The following is an 18266-nucleotide window of genomic DNA, read 5'->3' as shown; positions in this document are numbered from 1 at the left end:
TTATGCTTTCTTCCAGCAGGTTAGACACCAAGAATTGACCCTATCTTGACAGGCACATTAGATATGACAGAAGATGGGCTATGACTTTTTAGTTTATAAACTCGAACTGTTCAAAGTAACTAAACATCTAAATACATCTTCACTGGACCCTAATGATTTTCCATCTCTGTCTTCTAACATATTTGGATTTCCACTTGGGTTAACATTACCCAAAGGCCTGCCAACACATTGTTACCAGTGTCATCCCTGATTAGACTTTAAAGAGTTCTTGATGTGGATAAATGGTGTGTGAAGCATCAGACTCCCTCCTACACAACATTCTTAATAGGCTCTACACTCACGGAGGCACTAAAGAAGGTGAAGTTAAAGCTTTCACTTACTGTATCACCAGCCTCATTCATTTTGTTTCTTCCATTTTATAACTTGAGTCACATTGGAATCACATTATGAGCAATTTCTGTGTGCTCAGGATAGGTTTAATTAGCACAGACTTCACTGCCTGTCATTTCCTAGCACCTTAATGTCAGCAAATCTGTATTTTTATCTGAAGGATTTGTTCATCGTTCGCCAAAATAGCAGCTAACTCTCTGTCAAGTTGCAGCTCATTTTATTGGAGTGAAAACTGAACAAAGAACTGCTACGATTTTTGAGGTGTAATTTCTTAAGCATTTTGTCTTGTGATTGATTTTTAAAATATAGTAATTTAAAATACATGATTGGAAGAAACAGCTCTGATCTTTGATATGCTTAAATTTCCCTGATTGATATGAAAGAATAAAATAAAAGCAAGACACAGGTTTTCTTCAGTCAGTCCCAGAAAAATGCAAAGCATGTTTTTATATCTATTTATGTAAGTCTACTTTTATACTAAAATGGGCTTTGCTTTAATTTTTCTTTATTGATGACTTAGCTCTGGATATGATATGATATGATATGATAATGAAGGTAGGTGATTTTATAACCCCAGGCAATTTAAAACAATGTGCACAATTACCTCTCTCAGCCAAGAAAAGCCTACATTCTTCTTTGCCCTGACACGGACATATCCTAACAGCTATTAAGCAGCCCACATAGGAGAACAGAACAGAAGTGGCAGTGAATACTATTGACAAATGGCACATAATAAAGAGCCCTTTGTGGACAAATATGTATTTCTCTCACTGTCAAAGTCTGTTTGTGCTGCTTCCACCCTGTTCACATATTGCCTTATTTTTCCAGAGTACTATGTTGTGCAGGAAATACAGAATGTAGTTATTGTTTCATTATAACATTCAGTTTGGACACAGAAGGGAATGAGGAGATAAGTCTTCTACTTTATCCCAAGTGTCTAAACCTAGCTGGTCCCTAGGCTTTAGAGAATTAGGTTCAGGAATTAAATTACAAGCAAATGAATGGCTCTCTGTACAATTAAGAGACCTTGATGTCTTGGATAACAGAAGGGGTGAATATAGAGATGGCTTTTCTCTGTAACCTTTTGATGAGGAAGGACGCTGGACCAATAGATGGGAACAGATGTTTTCCTGCAACAACAAAAGGTGGCTCAATAATTGTTTCTTCTCCTGCTCTAGACATAAAGAGGGTGGAATTTAGAGACACCTCCTTTTACACCATTGCCTGCTTTCTTCTGCTACAGTCACAAAAAATGTCAGAGTAAAATCACAATACTCACTGGACTCTAGTAAAGCAAATATTACCTTTATAAGCAATTCCAGGCTGCTGAGAAGCTATAATTTCAGAAACCTGTCTTTACCTGCCTCTAACAACTATCAAATTAGTAATGACTGACTTAAGTGCCTTCTGGTTTAATTCTCTTACCTCTAGCCATGCGACCACAGTGGGCCCATCCCACTGGGCAAAAGGTAATCCCTTTCTCCGAGCTTCTTCAAGAAGTTCATGCCTGAAGTATATAGCAAAGATTATTAGTGAGGTAAGATGGAAAAATATGGCTATGATTATTTTTGATGACAATCTTTTAAAAATAAGCACATTATCCTTTACATACTTAATATGAGAGAATACAGAATAACAGAATTCCTTCTTCCTTTGAGTAACGTGTACAAATCACCCATTGATTTTATTAGGAGTGAAACATTAACATCTAAAAATAATTTTCCCCAACATTTACTCACTGAAATTAGAACATTAAGTGCTAATGGACTAAGAAAACTGAATTATATTATCATCAAATATTTTATCCCCTTAACAAGAGAATGGCCTACATTTTCATATTCAAGCATACATAATGGTATATAAAAGTGATTTCTTCTATCTGTCCTGCCCTTTTCCTCTTACTATCTCAATGGTGAAGAAAATGTTTGAAAATGTTTGTATATAGAAGCAGAAGATAAATTTGGTCATTTTAGTCCCATTCTAGTGAGGTGATTGATTTTAGTATGTCCTACAGGTCCAGGAATCTATCTTTGGAGTTAGTTCATTGTTTAGACTATAAAACCACTTCTCATTTGAAGATAACTCCAAGATAAAATGATTTCTAACACTAGAAAGCAATGTATAGTGTGAAATTCAACAATACACTTATTTTCATTTATAATCACTACTGTTTGAATGAAAACAAATTACTTCAGTAACAATAAATGTTTGTTTTGGAAAAGAAAAGATATAAAGAGCCCTGACAAATGTAACTATAACTTTATTGTTCCTAATACTGAGTCTTTAGAACTGTTATCCACTTATAAAACCAATTTGAGATCATTCATTATTGGGATAGCAGATAGGTGTTTTCATTGAAACTCAAATTGCTATATACTTGGCCAAGACTATATTGAAAAATATATTTTCTGTACCTTGATCTTACACACAAATGATAAAAACATGGTACAATAATTGCTTTATTTTGAATGTGTATGTTTTATGCTTAGGAATATATCTTGAATATCATATATGAACTCCATTGAAGCATGTGATTATTTCCTACTATTAATCAATTAGTTATTTATTGTGGTAGACTACATTAATACATTAAGATATATAATCAAAAATGACTTTCAACACAGTTTTCTGTGTTTGCAAGATGCTACCAAAATGCATCAAAAACAGGAAGCAAGGAGGAAAAATAAAAATTGAAGTTATAGTGGCTGAAGGAACACATAAATCAACTGCTGTTTCATTTGAAGGATAGCATCAGTGAGTTCTGCATGTAAACTATTCAGCACCTGAGAAGGGGGACAGCGACACGGGTGCCTTAAATTCAAAGTGAGAAATAGAGGCGCTTCCTCACATGGCTTGTTCCACTGTTACCCATTCCCCAAGGCCTCCCAGTGATATTTCTTCACTGAAAACAAGTTTTGAATAGCTTAGTCTCACTGGGTGACAGATATATTTATAGAAACGTATTGAATGATCAAAAAATAAATTATCAGGTACTTATCGGACACCTATTGTGAGCTGGGACTTGGGCTTAGTGTGGAAAATAGACACGGACCCAAGTTCTCGGGAGATCCCTTGTTAGATAGACAAAACACACGAAACTTCCAAAAATACAATACGATACAGTACACAAACAGATGCTAAAACTGGGTGATGCACATCCTGAGTGTGGCTCACTATCTCGTCTACTTTAATTGTTTACTCAAATGTTATCTTCTCTCTGGATGTCTCCCCCTCTCCTTCCTCCAACTCTCACCAGGAATTTCTTATCCCCATACTTTATTTTTCTGCATAGGCTTTATCTTCTAACATAGTATATTATTTACTCCTCAGTCTGTCATCTGGCATTAGAATATAAGCTCAAGGAGGACCTGTGCTTTCATATATTCTGTTCAGATATGAATTAAAGTCTAGAACAAGGTCAGGCTCAGAAGACGTTACTCATAAATAGTTGTGAATGTTGAATCACATGACAATCAGTGTTCTATTTAGGTGCTTCTTGTTTCAGTAAATTGTGCACCACAATGTTTTGTTTTAGTGGAGTTATTTTTTGTAGTCCAAATACCTTTCTTTATTTTACCTTTCAATCATGTTCAAATTTTTAAGTTTTTTTTTTTTTTTGAGACAGAGTCTCACTGTGTTGCCTGGGCTAGAGTGCCGTGGCGTCATCCTAGCTCACAGCAACCTCAAACTCCTGGGCTCAAGCAATCCTTCTGCCTCAGCCTCCCGCGTAGCTGGGACTACAGGCATGCGCCACCATGCCTGGCTAATTTTTTTTTTCTATGTATTTTTAGCTGTCCAATTAATTTCTTTCTATTTTTAGTAGAGACGGGATCTCGCTCTTGCTCAGGCTGGTTTCGAACTCCTGAGCTCAAGCAATCTGCCCGCCTCGGCCTCCCAGAGAGCTAGGATTACAGGCGTGAGCCACCGCGCTCGGCCAAATTTTTAAGTTTTAAAGGCCAAATTTTTTTCTCATATCCTATCTCCCTTTGAGCTTTTTATTTCCCACTTTCTTAGAATAGTACTGATTCTAGCTGATTCCAAGAGTCTGATCTGGTTTGTGATTCCTGATGGGAATCTGGTTATGAGAAAATCCAATATGCTCAAATAGTTCTACCCTCTTTGAATAAAAATATCAATCATACAATTTGAGAAATGATTGAGCAATCTGGTACCTGAGAAAGTTTTATTTTCTTTGTGTTTTGTTTAAATCACAAACTCTCATAATATAATTATGTTAGTAATTGTACTCTAACAAAATGAAATAAGGAAACTCAGGTGCAATGGATTCTGCCTTTTGATCCCCAACCGTTAGGACTGAATCTCAATCAACCACTTTAGGATGACCGTTTGAAACCGTGGAGAAACAGGAGAGACTGGAGGTGGATGGCTAAGTTTTACACCAGGACTGTATGCTACATGACAGTAACTCCAGACCTGCTTTTCCTTAACCGGAGGGAGTTATCAATTATTTAAAAAAAACAAAAACAAAAACAAAAAAAGCATTGGAATTCCCACAGCAATATTACATTTAATTATTCTCAGTAATAAAATAATCTACACCAAAAAAAATTTATAAGAGGCATATATCTGGGCATGTTCTCTTGGGAGAGAAGCAATGATAAAAAATAAAGCAACGTGAGCAATTCTGAAATAATTGGAAATCACTGAGTTTAATATGTGATGATTTGCTAACATATTATTAAGGATAGAATGCCTGTTCTCATCAGAAATTTCGGAGTAACTATCAGAAAAGAGTGCTTAAACTGTTTAGGAAATACTATTAATAAATCAAAAACTGCTTTGACACAACCAAGCACTTTGGATATATTGGTGTTCTCTGTTCAACCAGTATATGAGTAGAAAGGGATTTGGTCTGGGATGTATTCTCCCTATAGCTGAAATTCAGCCTTTTTAAAGGTCAAGTGACAGTTCCAGAACAAGACTGTGGCCACTTACTCCAGTACAAATTTGACTCTGAAAATTACTATCTTTCTATTCAGGCATGAAGAAACATGTTTGTTTTTCTTTCTTTTTAGTTTTCAGACAATAAAATATTTGACTATCTTTCCTAAAGGATCACTTATACATAACTATAGTTATGCATTTTAATTTTAAGATTCAAACTTTAAGATTCTTATCTGTGAGAAAGAATGTTGTTAATATCCTCCAAAGGCTTCAGACTCTTGCTACAGGTGCCAACAAGTTACTGTGACTAGAAAGTGACATGTTAAGAAGGCCCAACACATGGTGAGCACTCAGGTCTGTGAATATCTATCTGCAAGTCCATAACTAAGCGTGCAGAGGGAAGCCCATGCTGACTATGCCTGATCTGAGAACAGGAACAAAGGGTGAGCATTCTAGAAATGACTATAATCAAAAATTTCTAGATAAACAATCAAGAGTGTTTTACAAATGTAAATCAAGAGTCCCTGCCAGGCTTGTGGTTTCTAACTTCTCATACAGACTAATTAAGCAGGTATGGCTTTGCCTAAATGAATAAATCCAAATGGAAATGTCTGGCTCCTCATTTTCAAATTTTAATTCTCTCCCTAACGATTAAAGTTGTGACCTAATTGGTGGTATGGGAAGGGAGCTCTAGCCCCATCTCTTGCATTTGCAGGCTGTCTCTGCCATACTAAACAGTGTCCACATGCCTCCCTGCCTTGTCTCCCCACTCTGTCTTTATTTGCAAGACTCAACAAAAATGCTTCCTTTCTAAAGCCATCTTTCCCTTGCCCCGAGGAGACACTGACTTCTTCTATTTATAGGCCCATAGTTTTTGAGCTATCTTCCTTATGGTATCATTAACATTTTATTGAATTTGTTGGCTTACAACTTGTTCTCCCCTATTCTGTGGGCTTGAGAGCAGGGACTTTGTTTGCCCTGTGGCTAACCAAGTTGATTGGAGAGTCAGTCATCTGGTTTTTTTATAGATCTATTATGCACCGCTTTTTTTCTTCAGTAAACAAGAATAAAGCTAACTGAATCTCTGACCTCATAGATCATACATTCCATGAGGAAGAAAGATTTGTATAAACATATATAAATAAATAAACCAACTAATTTGAGGCCTTGATACATGGTCTGCAGAAGGTGAACCAGAGTAAGGCGGTAAGGCAGGAGTAACTGGGTACTACCTCGCCTATAGTGTTTCGCTGAGGTCTCTTGGAAGAGGCAACACTTGAGTTGACATATCTTGGTGAAAAGTGGCAGGCAGTTGGGGGTCTGGTGGAAAAACGTTTCAAGCAGAAGAAACATAGTATCAATTTTGTGTGAAAGGAGTGGAATTGGATGTTTGAGCAACAGAAAGAAAGCAAAAAAGGCCAGGGTGGCTGGAGTGAATTGAAGGATGGGAACTCGGGGGTAGAAGGAGATGAAATGGGAGAGGTAGGCAAGAGTTAAGCAAGATCATGTTGGGTCTTGAAGCTTAAGTGAAGCATTTATTCTAAATGCAATGAGTAGCCATCAGAGGATTTAAGCACAGGAACATTATATAATTTGCACATTAGAAAGATCATTTTAACTGCTGAGTGTAGAATGGACTTGAGACAGGAGACAGGCCAGAGTTGGGAGTTAAGGATACCAGTTAGAAGGTTGTTACAGTTTTCAAATAAAAGATGATGGTTGTTTGGCCCTGGGTTGTGACAGTAGAAATGGTGAGAGGTAGTTAGAAGAGGGATTCAGGCACATAGTATACATTCAGTAAATTTTAACTGATTGACTGAAATGCATCCCGAATATGCTTCTTATCAGCTATCTGTCCTTTGGCTACTCAATCTCTTTAAGGCTCAATTTCTTCATATTTGAAGATGATTATAAATTGACCTCAGCACAAGCTATAAGAACTAAATAATTCTTATAAAAGCACTTAGCAGCCAATAGGTGTTCAATACATACTAATTTCCCTTTTCCGTTTTTTCTTATTTTCACAAAGTGATTCATTTTATATGCCACCATCAGATTATGTCCTTTAAAGTAAACATTTATTACATTACCACTCAGCTCAAATATCTATAATAGCTTTTTATTAACTATTGAAAGAATGGCCTTCAAGGTCATTCCTGATTACTAAATTATATTTCCAGACTTCCCTATTAGCTCTCTTCTCTCTAGCTGAATCGGATACTCATTGTTTACACTTCATTTCCTCTGGTCTACCACCTTCCTTTCCATTGGGAATGGCCTTTCCTCAATTCTTACCATCCAAACCTTCTCTATCCCTTGAATGTTACCAACCACATTATGTACAAGACTCTGTTAGGCAGTTCCCTGTATGTAAACAAGCCTTATTTCCTTTACACTATAATCTCCTGATGGCATAAGTGACGTCTCACTGGATTTTATATTTCCCATTGTGCTAAATATATAGTGATTTCGTAACTTTACCTAAAATTTTGAATAGATGAAAGACAAAATCAGCTACAACCTAACAACATACTGAGCAATCTCTTACAGAAAGTATTCAATTGCCATGAGTTTACTTGCATTTTGAGGTACTCTTTCTCCCTGAATTTTACGGGAAATTTGCACAGGAGAGCAGCTTGAATACTTCCTCCTAAAGAGGGCGGGGGGGAAGAATCTTCTGCAATTACCTCCTTTTCTTATGCTATAATATTTTTTTTTTTTTTTAGAAAATATTTGCTAGATTCTATCATTCTTCACTTGCTTTGGTTACCCAACAGATAAAAGACTCAACACTATCATGATTTTAAGAGTATGTTAAATTATTTATTATATAATCCTTCCCAGAAGTAGCTATCATTTTGGCAACTATATTAGAACAGCAAAACTTAACTTTGCTAGTGTTTGTATTTGCAACTCTGAGAAATGAAATCCATTACTCAAAAAAGTCACAATGGGGAGCAGTATGTTTCTTCTGCAATATTCTTACCAATGTGAGTGGTTCATTGCTGTCAGTGAAAAGAAACTTCATTCTCAGACCAATTAGCCTAGGATGCTATTTTGGGACTGCCAATTTGTGATATGTCTGTCTAAATACCATATAGCACTGTTCCCTCTGTCACTCGAAATGGCCATTTCACTCACCTTCCATTCAATGCCTGTCAGTTTTCCCCTTCATACTTTCAAATGCATCTCCCTTGACTTTCTATTTTCACTGCCACTAAACTTTTTTCTCAACCTATAATTGGTCCATCACTCCAGGTTTCTTACATTGCCATCCCCCAAAAAATCTGCTGGGAAGATAGAATTCATGGCAGAGCAGGTGAGAGAGTGGCTCCTAAAGTCAAATTGCTTGGTCTTGATTCCTTCGCCGCTCCTTTTTAGCTGTGTATCCACAGACAAGTCACTCTATTTTGCTGTGCTTCAAGTTCCTCCTGTGTAAAATGAAGCTGATAACAGTATCTTCCTCATGGGGTTTTAGGAGGGTTTTATAAGAAAATATGGACAATGTGATTATAACTGTACCCTGCACAAAGGAGACAGTTAATAAATGTGAACTTTTACTATCAATAATCTTAGCACTGTCCTCTAAAACCTTTTCAAGGGTTCCTCAAATGCCTGAAGAGTCATCCTCAACCTGCATTACAAAGATTTTTCGGTGTGACATTGATTTACCTATCTAATTATCTTCCCTTACTTCTAACTGGAATGGAAAATGCATTTCCATAAATAGTTTGTGTATTATTTAATATAAATTCCATCTTTGCAAACACCATTTTCCAAAGCTGGTAAGTTTTTTCCCTTCTTTTTCAACTATCAAAATCTTACTGTTTGCTTAAATTCTGACTTCCCTTTTATATGAAATATTTTGTGATCATCCTAGTCCTCAATGATTCTTTTCTCTTTTAGAATCTAGGAGCCTATACTGTCAGCATCACTTAAGAAATCAGTGGTTAACGCCATGTACCTGGGACCTCATCTCCTACCCAAGACAGTAAAGTCCTGCAGACTTTACCCAGAGTTTGCTCTTCCACCATGAAATTTTTCTTCCGATGTTCTAGCCAAGAATATCTTTTGAATTATTGCTATACTGTAACCCAAAGTGTCACAGTGTTGACAACCACCTAGGACCCTTGATTATAAGGTGATTATTAAATATTCTGTTTTTATTGACCTTCAATTGCTTACTGCGTCTTAAAAAGGAATAAGAATTCTGCATATCAGTTCCCACGTTATCTGCCAGAGATAAATGCCATTTCTAACATGCAGAAATATATTTTGCAAACTGATTGAGTATTGCCAAAGCTTTTGTCCAATCTCTCATCATTTGTAGTTAATGGCGATGAGCTACCACAATCACTCTGTCTCTTGTTTGGCACCTTCTCACTTCCCCTCTTCTATCCAACCTCCAGTGAGACTTGCCTCACAAATCTTTTTGCAAGACTTTCCTGCTTAAAAGCCTCCCCATTATCTTCAAAATAAAAGTCAAATATCTCCTAAAAATACACTTAGTGATCAGGCTCCTATCTGTCTCCCGGAATCTTCTGCTCAATCAACACTGAAATATTTGCCATTCCTCAAATATCTCATTCTATTTTATCCCTCCATTACTTTCTATATGCCTTTTTCTTCTGCCAGGAACAATTTTTTTTTGGCATTATAATCATAACAACTCAAACTTATCCTTCAGACGTAATTCATGCTTTATTCTTCCGATAAAGATTCCAAGACGTCTCCCAGGCAGAATTAATTTTCTCTTCTGTGCAAATACTACAATCATATATACTCTGGTTATTCATTTAAAATTTAAAATTTCATTTAAATATAATTAAATGAATTGTATTACAATTTAATACAGTAAGTGCTATAATAGAGATTTATCTAATATGCTCTTTTGCTCATCTGAACTACTTCATATTCTTATGACAAATAATATAGAGGTTTGAAAGAGTAAAGTTTCCAGATGTAGTAAAATTAGGCCTTGAATTCCACAAAATGATAGCTAATGTGCATTTATCACTTACTGTGTGTGAAGCACTATCCTAAGTTCTTTATATGTCTTAACTCATTTAATCTTCACAATAATCCAGTAAGATATATATTGACACATATTTGCAGGTGATGACACTGGAGAATAGCGGCCACTTGGAGTCATAGAGCCATAGAGTGGTAGAGCCAGAATTTGAACCCCCAAAACTGGGCCACAGAGTCAGCTCTCTTAACTCCCAGACTATACTTTAGCTAATTAACCTCTCTGAAATTTTTTATAACTGAAAAAGGAGGATAATTTCCTCATTGTGAGTATAAAATAGGATGATAATCTCCCATCTTTCTTTCTTTTCCTATAATTCATTTACTTTTAGAAGTGACATACATTTATTTGACTTGCTGGTTAATATGTAAGGTCTTAACCCCCTTACTGTCACACATTTCAATCCTCAGCATTGAGAGAACAAAGGAGGCATGGCTTTTCTTTTCTTGTTACTCTCTGCTAACATCAGGTTCTACATCTTGGCCCGAGGAAGGTTAGCCTAGTTTATATAATTGAGATGGAAAAGTTGAATTTGTTGCATTTTGTTTCAGTTCAATTGATTTTGTGCAATTGTCATACAAAGTAATTTTGTGGTTGAAAAATTTATCTTTAGGGCTAACTGATTTACTATGGCACATGACAAATACTTAGTTATTGATAAAATGAGAAGACATAAATATGTGGCTTGATAAGAATGAAGAATAAAATATAAGTCAAATAATGTGACAATTTAATATACTTCTTAGCGTTGTAGCACAGAGACTAAATCTTCCTTACATGATACTAGCAGGAAATGTACATAGAAATCTACATGTTGTTATTAATTGTAAAATGTATCTTGTTCCATTAAAATTCAACATCCAAGAGGGTAAATAGGATGCAATCTCCTCAAATTTAAACTAAGCAATGTGCTTGTTATAACTCCACCATTCAGGAATTCATATGTGTTGATAAATTCAGTGAAAATCAAAATTACATAGTTGAAAGACTAGTCGAAAATCTGGTCAGCAAATGTGAACAAAGTATGGTGCCACCCCAGTTTTTTGTTAACATCTGCAAGCTGAAAATTTATTTCTCAGTTAACATAATTATTCTAAAGAGAAATATGTCACAAATCCCAATCAGCTGCTTCAGAACATTGATTAGCTAAATGTATGTATTTAGCTTCACAAAATTAAGACTTTCAAATTCAACATTAAGGCTGTCTTGATTTTGAAATCGTAGCACACTGTGATTCAGTGACTGCGCAAATGCAAGTGTGCGTCTATGTGTATCCTAGTACTGCATATTTTCACATTCAGTGAAAACGTAGAAAAATCCAAGACACATTTAAGTAGTGTTTTATTTAGATTCCAGTAACACAGGCTAGGTTGTTTATATTTAAAATAATTTGATTGCATTAAAACAAAAATTCATTTATATTTGAACCTTGTTTTCTTTAAGCTGCTCTGAAATATAGGGCGTAGTCTCAGGAAAGAAATTTAATTTATATGTGAATTTGAGCTAGAATTAATATAATTTCCTTTCTCACTTTATTTTGAATGTAATAGTTTTCAAAACCATTAAAAAGGTATAAACACACACACATACAAACACATACATATAAATGTGATTGAGCAATTCAATTACTCACATTGTTATTGAAAACTAGAGGGGCTTGTATTACTTTTTGTTAAACAATTTCACTTTTGCAAGACACTGTAATTTATCCTCTCCAGTTACTTCCTGATAGTAACTGGGGACTTACTGGAGAAAAATGGTAATTTTTCAGGTTATGTGGATACCATTTAGACTGGATTGCTTTAGTGTTTTATCTAATATTGAGTCCTCTTTTACTTAGTTTGGAAGTTCATAATTTTCATGCTTCTGAGATTATACATATTCTCTTATACTTTTGTGGGGGCAGGAGATTGACAGTATTAATAATATTAGTAAATTCAGAGACTATGTCAGTCATCCACTGGTATGTAGCAAACAAGTGAAGAAGATGGGACTTAACCTCTGTCTTCTGATTCCTAATTCTGTGTTCTTTGCTCCCCAAATCTTCCCAAGTCATCTTCACTATGTTTGGATTATCTTCCCCTGACATTCTTATATCCTCCTAAGCTCTCTTTTAGTAATTGCACTAGGGAAATGATTTTGAGGTCCTAAAATATTTAAATTCCTGGAGCATGTATAAGATAAGAAATTGAGTTTTAGAATGAAGGCAATTGTATCAGTTTCTTAAAGTCCAATAATGAGAATGCAGAATTCATTCATTGTTTTTCAATATTTCATTCAATAACAGATGGGTAAATTAAGTTTTATTTCTTAGAATTATTTTCCTTATAAAACTGAAAAATCATTAGAAAGCAGAAGACTGAATTTAAATGATGAAGTAAAAACTATGCTTTAGAATCCAATGTCCAGAATACTTATTATTTTAAAATAGTAAGAGTTAACTACATTTATCTGGATAACACTGTTGACACAGTACTTTAACCATAGCTTGCCTTGTATTTTTAAGAACATCTTACTAGAGATTTCCTTAATAGAAGTTATCCTCAGTTATCCTTACTTAATATAAATTATCCTCAGTGAAGTAAATATGATATTGTTAAATAATCTTGGTAATGGAAACTATAACTTAAAATTAGAATAGTAAAAATAAATAAACATACTAATAAGCAATTTAATATCATAAAATATATGACCTTGTATTGGTATATAAAATATTTATATAGCCAACTAATAATACATTCCATTGCTTCCTGGATAATTGCATCTCACTGGAATCATTCTTTTTTTTTATGAAAAATAAAAGTTGCTATAAATTTGAAAGCAATACCTCCCCCTCAACCCAAAGTGTTTTAATGTGCTAGCCATTTTATCAATGTAAATATTTTGTCAATATTGTGCATATTTTGTTTTACTTTGAAGCCCAATTTGTTTTAGGAATAGATAAATACTCTAATTTTATCTCAAAAAGCAGAATTTAAAATTTGAAACTGTTATCTGAGTAACACTGATTTTTTAAGCTTTAAAAATTAACCAGTAGTACAGGAAACAATGGAAGCAACACACATTCAATCAAAACCAATGATTATTTTGGACTGTCTATGAATAAGTTCGGATGGGAAGACCCAGCACTTAACCCTTGCCAGCTAAGTGCAGCTCTAGTAGTCGACAAAAAAGTTTTTCTCTTGAATAAAACGCGTGTGGAAGATCACAAGCACTGGGGAGTGTACAGGCAGATTCAGACATGCGGCACAATCAGTAGCACCCAAGTGGCCTGAAAGTATTAGGTGAGCCTCACTGAGTGCCTCATCAACCCCTCAGGAATGACTCGAGAACGAGGGGAAATGAAGTCCAGAGTTATCTTTTGACACATGTCTAACAGAACCAACGAAACTGAAGTGCTTGAAAGGCCAACATAATTAATTTGAATGTGAACATTTCTCTGAACCAATGATTCCATTTACTGTGTGGAAATGAATACACTTCACAATTTTCACTTCAGGTCAGAGGCAGTGCAGCTTGTGTTATAACTGAAAAGAGAAATACTAAAGATAAAAAAACAACAAAAAAAAGAGGATGGTGCTGAAAATAAACACATTCAGCAGCCATTGTGATTCAACTTACCCAGATGTGCTTTTCATGAGATGGAGAAGGACGGATGGAAAAGAAAAGCACACAAATGTTAATGGATACATTTCAATCCAAAGAAAGCCATGGAATAAAACAAGAGCATTATTTCAGATGTGAGAAAGCTCGGATAGGAGAAAGACATGGTGCCTTTTTTTAAAAATTTCACCATGGCACACATACTCACTGTGTCCAAAAGCATAGTCAGGCTGAGGGCAGTTCTAATTGTTGACCAATAAGTCTGTGTCTTGAGTTTGAGCCACTCTGAAACATGCATGGCCACATTTTCCCAGCCTCTAGTACATTCCAGGAAGAAATTAAGGCACCTTGGTAAAGAACATTCTTTACCTTAGGCCACTTCAGTGTGATTTTACAAATAGAAACAGTAACTTATTAAATGGTACTCAGATTTTCTTACAGCCTTATAAGCCTACTGCTAGGGTTCTGTGAAAGGAACAGACCTCTGCAGAGGCAGCAACTGGAAGTGGAGAAAGTACTAGTTTGAAGGTCAGAAAACCTGGTTCTAGTTTTCATAAACTATTTGGTCAAAACTACTAGCAGGGGCCGGGCGCGGTGGCTCACGCCTGTAATCCTAGCACTCTGGGAGGCCGAGGTGGGCGGATTGTTTGAGCTCAGGAGTTCGAGACCAGCCTGAGCAAGAGAGAGACCCCGTCTCTACTGAAAAAATAGAAAGAAATTAGCCAGACAACTAAAAATATATAGAAAAAATTAGCCGGGCATGGTGGCACATGCCTGTAGTCCCAGCTACTCGGGAGGCCGAGGCAGGAGGATCGCTTGAGCCCAGGAGTGTGAGGTTGCTGTGAGCTAGGCTGACGCCACGGTACTCTAGCCCTGGCAAAAGAGTGAGACTCTGTCTCAAAAAAAAACAAAAAAATTACTAGCAGGTTCTGACCTTCAATTTCCTCAGCATAATCCCTGGCAAGAAGAAATTTGTAAAGTCTGTTCTAGGTTCATAATTTTTTATTCTAACACATGCTATAATATTAATAATAATTTTCATACATATGAATGTGCCAGTAATCAGAACATCAGAAAGTGTAAAAGAATTCTGTTACTCTTCTCCCCTTGCCACATTACTTCCTCCTCTATTTGAACTGGCAAAATAAATGTTAGGTTTGTGTGAATTGTATCTTTGTTGATGGAAACATTTATTTGAACAGGTGTTTATAAATGTTGATTTTAGGAAAAAAATTACATTGGTTCACCAATATTACAGATATCATCACAAAAACCTTGAATCAGATGTAGCTTTATAAGTATCCACTTGCTCCCTGGATGTAGTAGAGGCATTGAAAAAACATGGAAGTTAAATAATTCAACAAAAATTCATGGGAATATTGTTTTTAAATTTCTATACAAGCATAATAGACTAATTATTAGAAAAATAAACTGTTATTAAAACAACTAATAAAACATATTCAATGTAACAAAATATGAAGCAGAAATTCCTGTTTCAGAAATTAGGCAAGTTAGAGTGTTTTTTTATTGCACAATTATTATAAAGAAAAGATTGACATGTAATGGAACACCCTGCACGTGCCTCCTCTAAAGGCATTCATTCAGAGAAACTGTGTTATTTTTTATTAAATTGGCACTCTGGAAAGACACATATTTTTTGGCCTTAACTCCAGAACAGCTGTGACAAGCTTTTTAAATTTTCATATAAACAGAAACATAAATGTTCATAAAAATTGGCATCACAATGTTCTAAGAAATTTAAGGCATATTTTTCATATTATACATGCAACAGAAATAAAATTAAAAGCAAAATAGATTATTTTTAGCTGTTTAAAATGGTTTTCTTGTCAACATACCTGTGAACTCTATGACAAGCTCTGAGTAAAAGGGCAATTTCTGAGCTTTCCAGGAAAATTGCCAAAAGCATTTGGGACCAGTTATTACCATAGGCAAAATAATCTTTCTTAGCCTACCAGCGACCTAGGAATCACTTTTCTATAAAACAATTTGATTAAATTTGTGCACAGTAAAATATTAACATTCCTCAGATTTTCATTCATAATTTTTTGAAATAAAACTTAAACCAATGAAAATGCCATAAAATATAAAATGTAAGAGAAATTATAAAAATAAACAGGAAAAACAAATTGAAAAGGTACTGCTGAAAAAGTATTTCTCAACGTTCTAATAACTTTGTGTTATCAATTTGTGTAAGTTGTCTGATTTCTTGTAGTTTTTATGGACTTTCTTATCTTTCATAGTCAACAAATTTAAGAGCAAGATTGAGCAGCTATTTCCCTTTAGAATATTAAAAATGTCAGCTCATGACTTTCAACAAATATGTCTTCAAAGGACACAAATCTATAGTCACAAATGACTCAGAGATTTTGTGGTAATATACTATAAACTTCATATAGGAAGTAATGTATATTTGTAGAGAAGATTTTTTTTCCTGGATAAAGTATTTAATTTTTCTTCTTTAAAAACAGATACATTCTTTCTACAGATATTTATTTATAGTAACATAAACCTCATTATTCTTTTTCTCTCCATTCCAGAGTGTCAAGGTTATGATAATAGATTCTGTCAAGAATAAATGCTTTCAGTTAAAGACCACTGCAAATAACAGGCAAACAAATTTTAATCGGCATGGAAAAGAACAGGTTTTGTTACCATGTAATGAATAAAATCAAATCCAATTATTGGCATAATGTCTTTCTTGGGAACATCAGCATATATCCAGACATGAAAAGAAGGAATTACCAGCTAATATACATCTTATAGCCCAAACTGAAGGCCTTAAACTTTTCAGTTGTCTCCCTTTATTCTGCCAGATCTCCTGCCAAATGAATGTACCTTCTGCCGTTTATAAACTAGTCCATTTTGGATTTAAAACTTCAAATGAGAAACAATTCACTAAATGAGCTTCCTATGTAGAATATAATTGCCTCCTCTTCTTAAGGTTCAAGTTGGTGACTCAAAAATAATTTTAAATCAAATATCAACACCATGTTGAGTATTGAATGGGTGATAACTGAATAAAAAGGTGAAATAAAGAAAGGATTTCTTTTAATAGGTGAAACTTGAGAATGTTTACATGCTGTTGGGGAAAAAATATGATGAGAGCAGAAGTTGAAAAATGTAAGAGCAAGGAGATATCAGCACGAAATGACTAAGGGAATGAGAAGGGGTGATCTTGGGTAAAAATAGAGTAGTCTGGTTTTCTGTAATAAGACAGGATGGACAAGGGTTAGTGTATTTTTGGCATCAAATAATTCAGGGCACGTGGATGGTTTCTTTCTTCTCCATCCAAAGATGAATATAAGCTCATCAGCAGAAGATACAGGTTTGAGGGAGGTGGAGGACTCTGACAAGAGTTGTACAGAGTAGAAAGAACACTGGTGAGAGACATATATTGGGATTACTGGGCAGTGCTGAATTTCTGAATGAAATCAGTTCAAATTTCCCTGCTGTAATTTTTGCCATCAACACAGATATGCCCAAATGTACACATGGAGAAAGAAAATTCACTGGTGGCTGTGGTTATAACACGTAGATGTGACCAAATAAAAGTGGAGTAAAGAAATTTAGAAGTTTTTAAATGTGTTGAAATTATGGACATAGAATCTAAGGTAAATAAGGAAGAGAGGACAGAAAGGGGATATTGCACTGAGAAAGAATAGTGGTTAAAAAAAAGACGATAGTGGGAAAAGTCAATAATGCAAGCTAAAAGGAGAGAAGACTGTGGCTAGGCAGGTATGAGATGCTTGAGTTAGTAAATTTAGAAGAAGAATGATTTAGAGTGATGACACAATTTAGAACAAGACTATGGGAGTGTCTGACTTGGGGTAAAGAATAACACTGGACATGATGAAGCCATAAAACTGAAAGGTGAATGAGTGATCTATGTGGGTATGACAGGGTGATGACAGGAATTGCTTAAAATTTCTTCTTAAAGACAGATGATATAAAAATAAATAGCCAAGCACATTTTTAGTGATCCTTGTAAATGAAAGAAAATGGTTCCAAGTTTTAAGTGTGGCTCATCATCACACTACAAACAATTTTCTTTAAGTTAATATTGACTTCTAACAAATAAAGTACTTGAGCCTCCTCAAAAGTGGTTAAGAAATCTTTATTCCTCTAAGAATTTGGTTATTCATTTGCCTAGCAAGTCTAACACAGTCAAGCCCCAAATTAAAACTTTGATTACATAGAATTTGAACTAAAGACATTTAATTTTATGTTTGTGTATGTGTGCGCACAAAATATACATACTACTCACACACACACACACGTATACATATACATATATACTTCTTTAAATAGAAAGTCTTTT

The 18266-nt window shown here is 35.0% G+C and overlaps 1 protein-coding gene across 1 annotated transcript in view; it reads right to left on the bottom strand.

Annotated features, from left to right (window-relative positions):
* Window positions 1-18266, bottom strand: part of PPFIA2 (protein tyrosine phosphatase, receptor type, f polypeptide (PTPRF), interacting protein (liprin), alpha 2) — a 160151-nt gene that overhangs the window by 34922 nt on the left and 106963 nt on the right. The window contains 1 exon segment of the mRNA XM_012658160.1: window positions 1816-1897. Within this exon segment, the coding sequence (XP_012513614.1) occupies window positions 1816-1897 (82 nt within the window).

This window comes from Propithecus coquereli, unplaced genomic scaffold, assembly GCF_000956105.1.
Source record: "Propithecus coquereli isolate 6110/MARCELLA unplaced genomic scaffold, Pcoq_1.0 Scaffold576, whole genome shotgun sequence".
NCBI lineage: Eukaryota > Metazoa > Chordata > Mammalia > Primates > Indriidae > Propithecus > Propithecus coquereli.
This window is presented reverse-complemented; position numbering and strand designations above follow the sequence as displayed.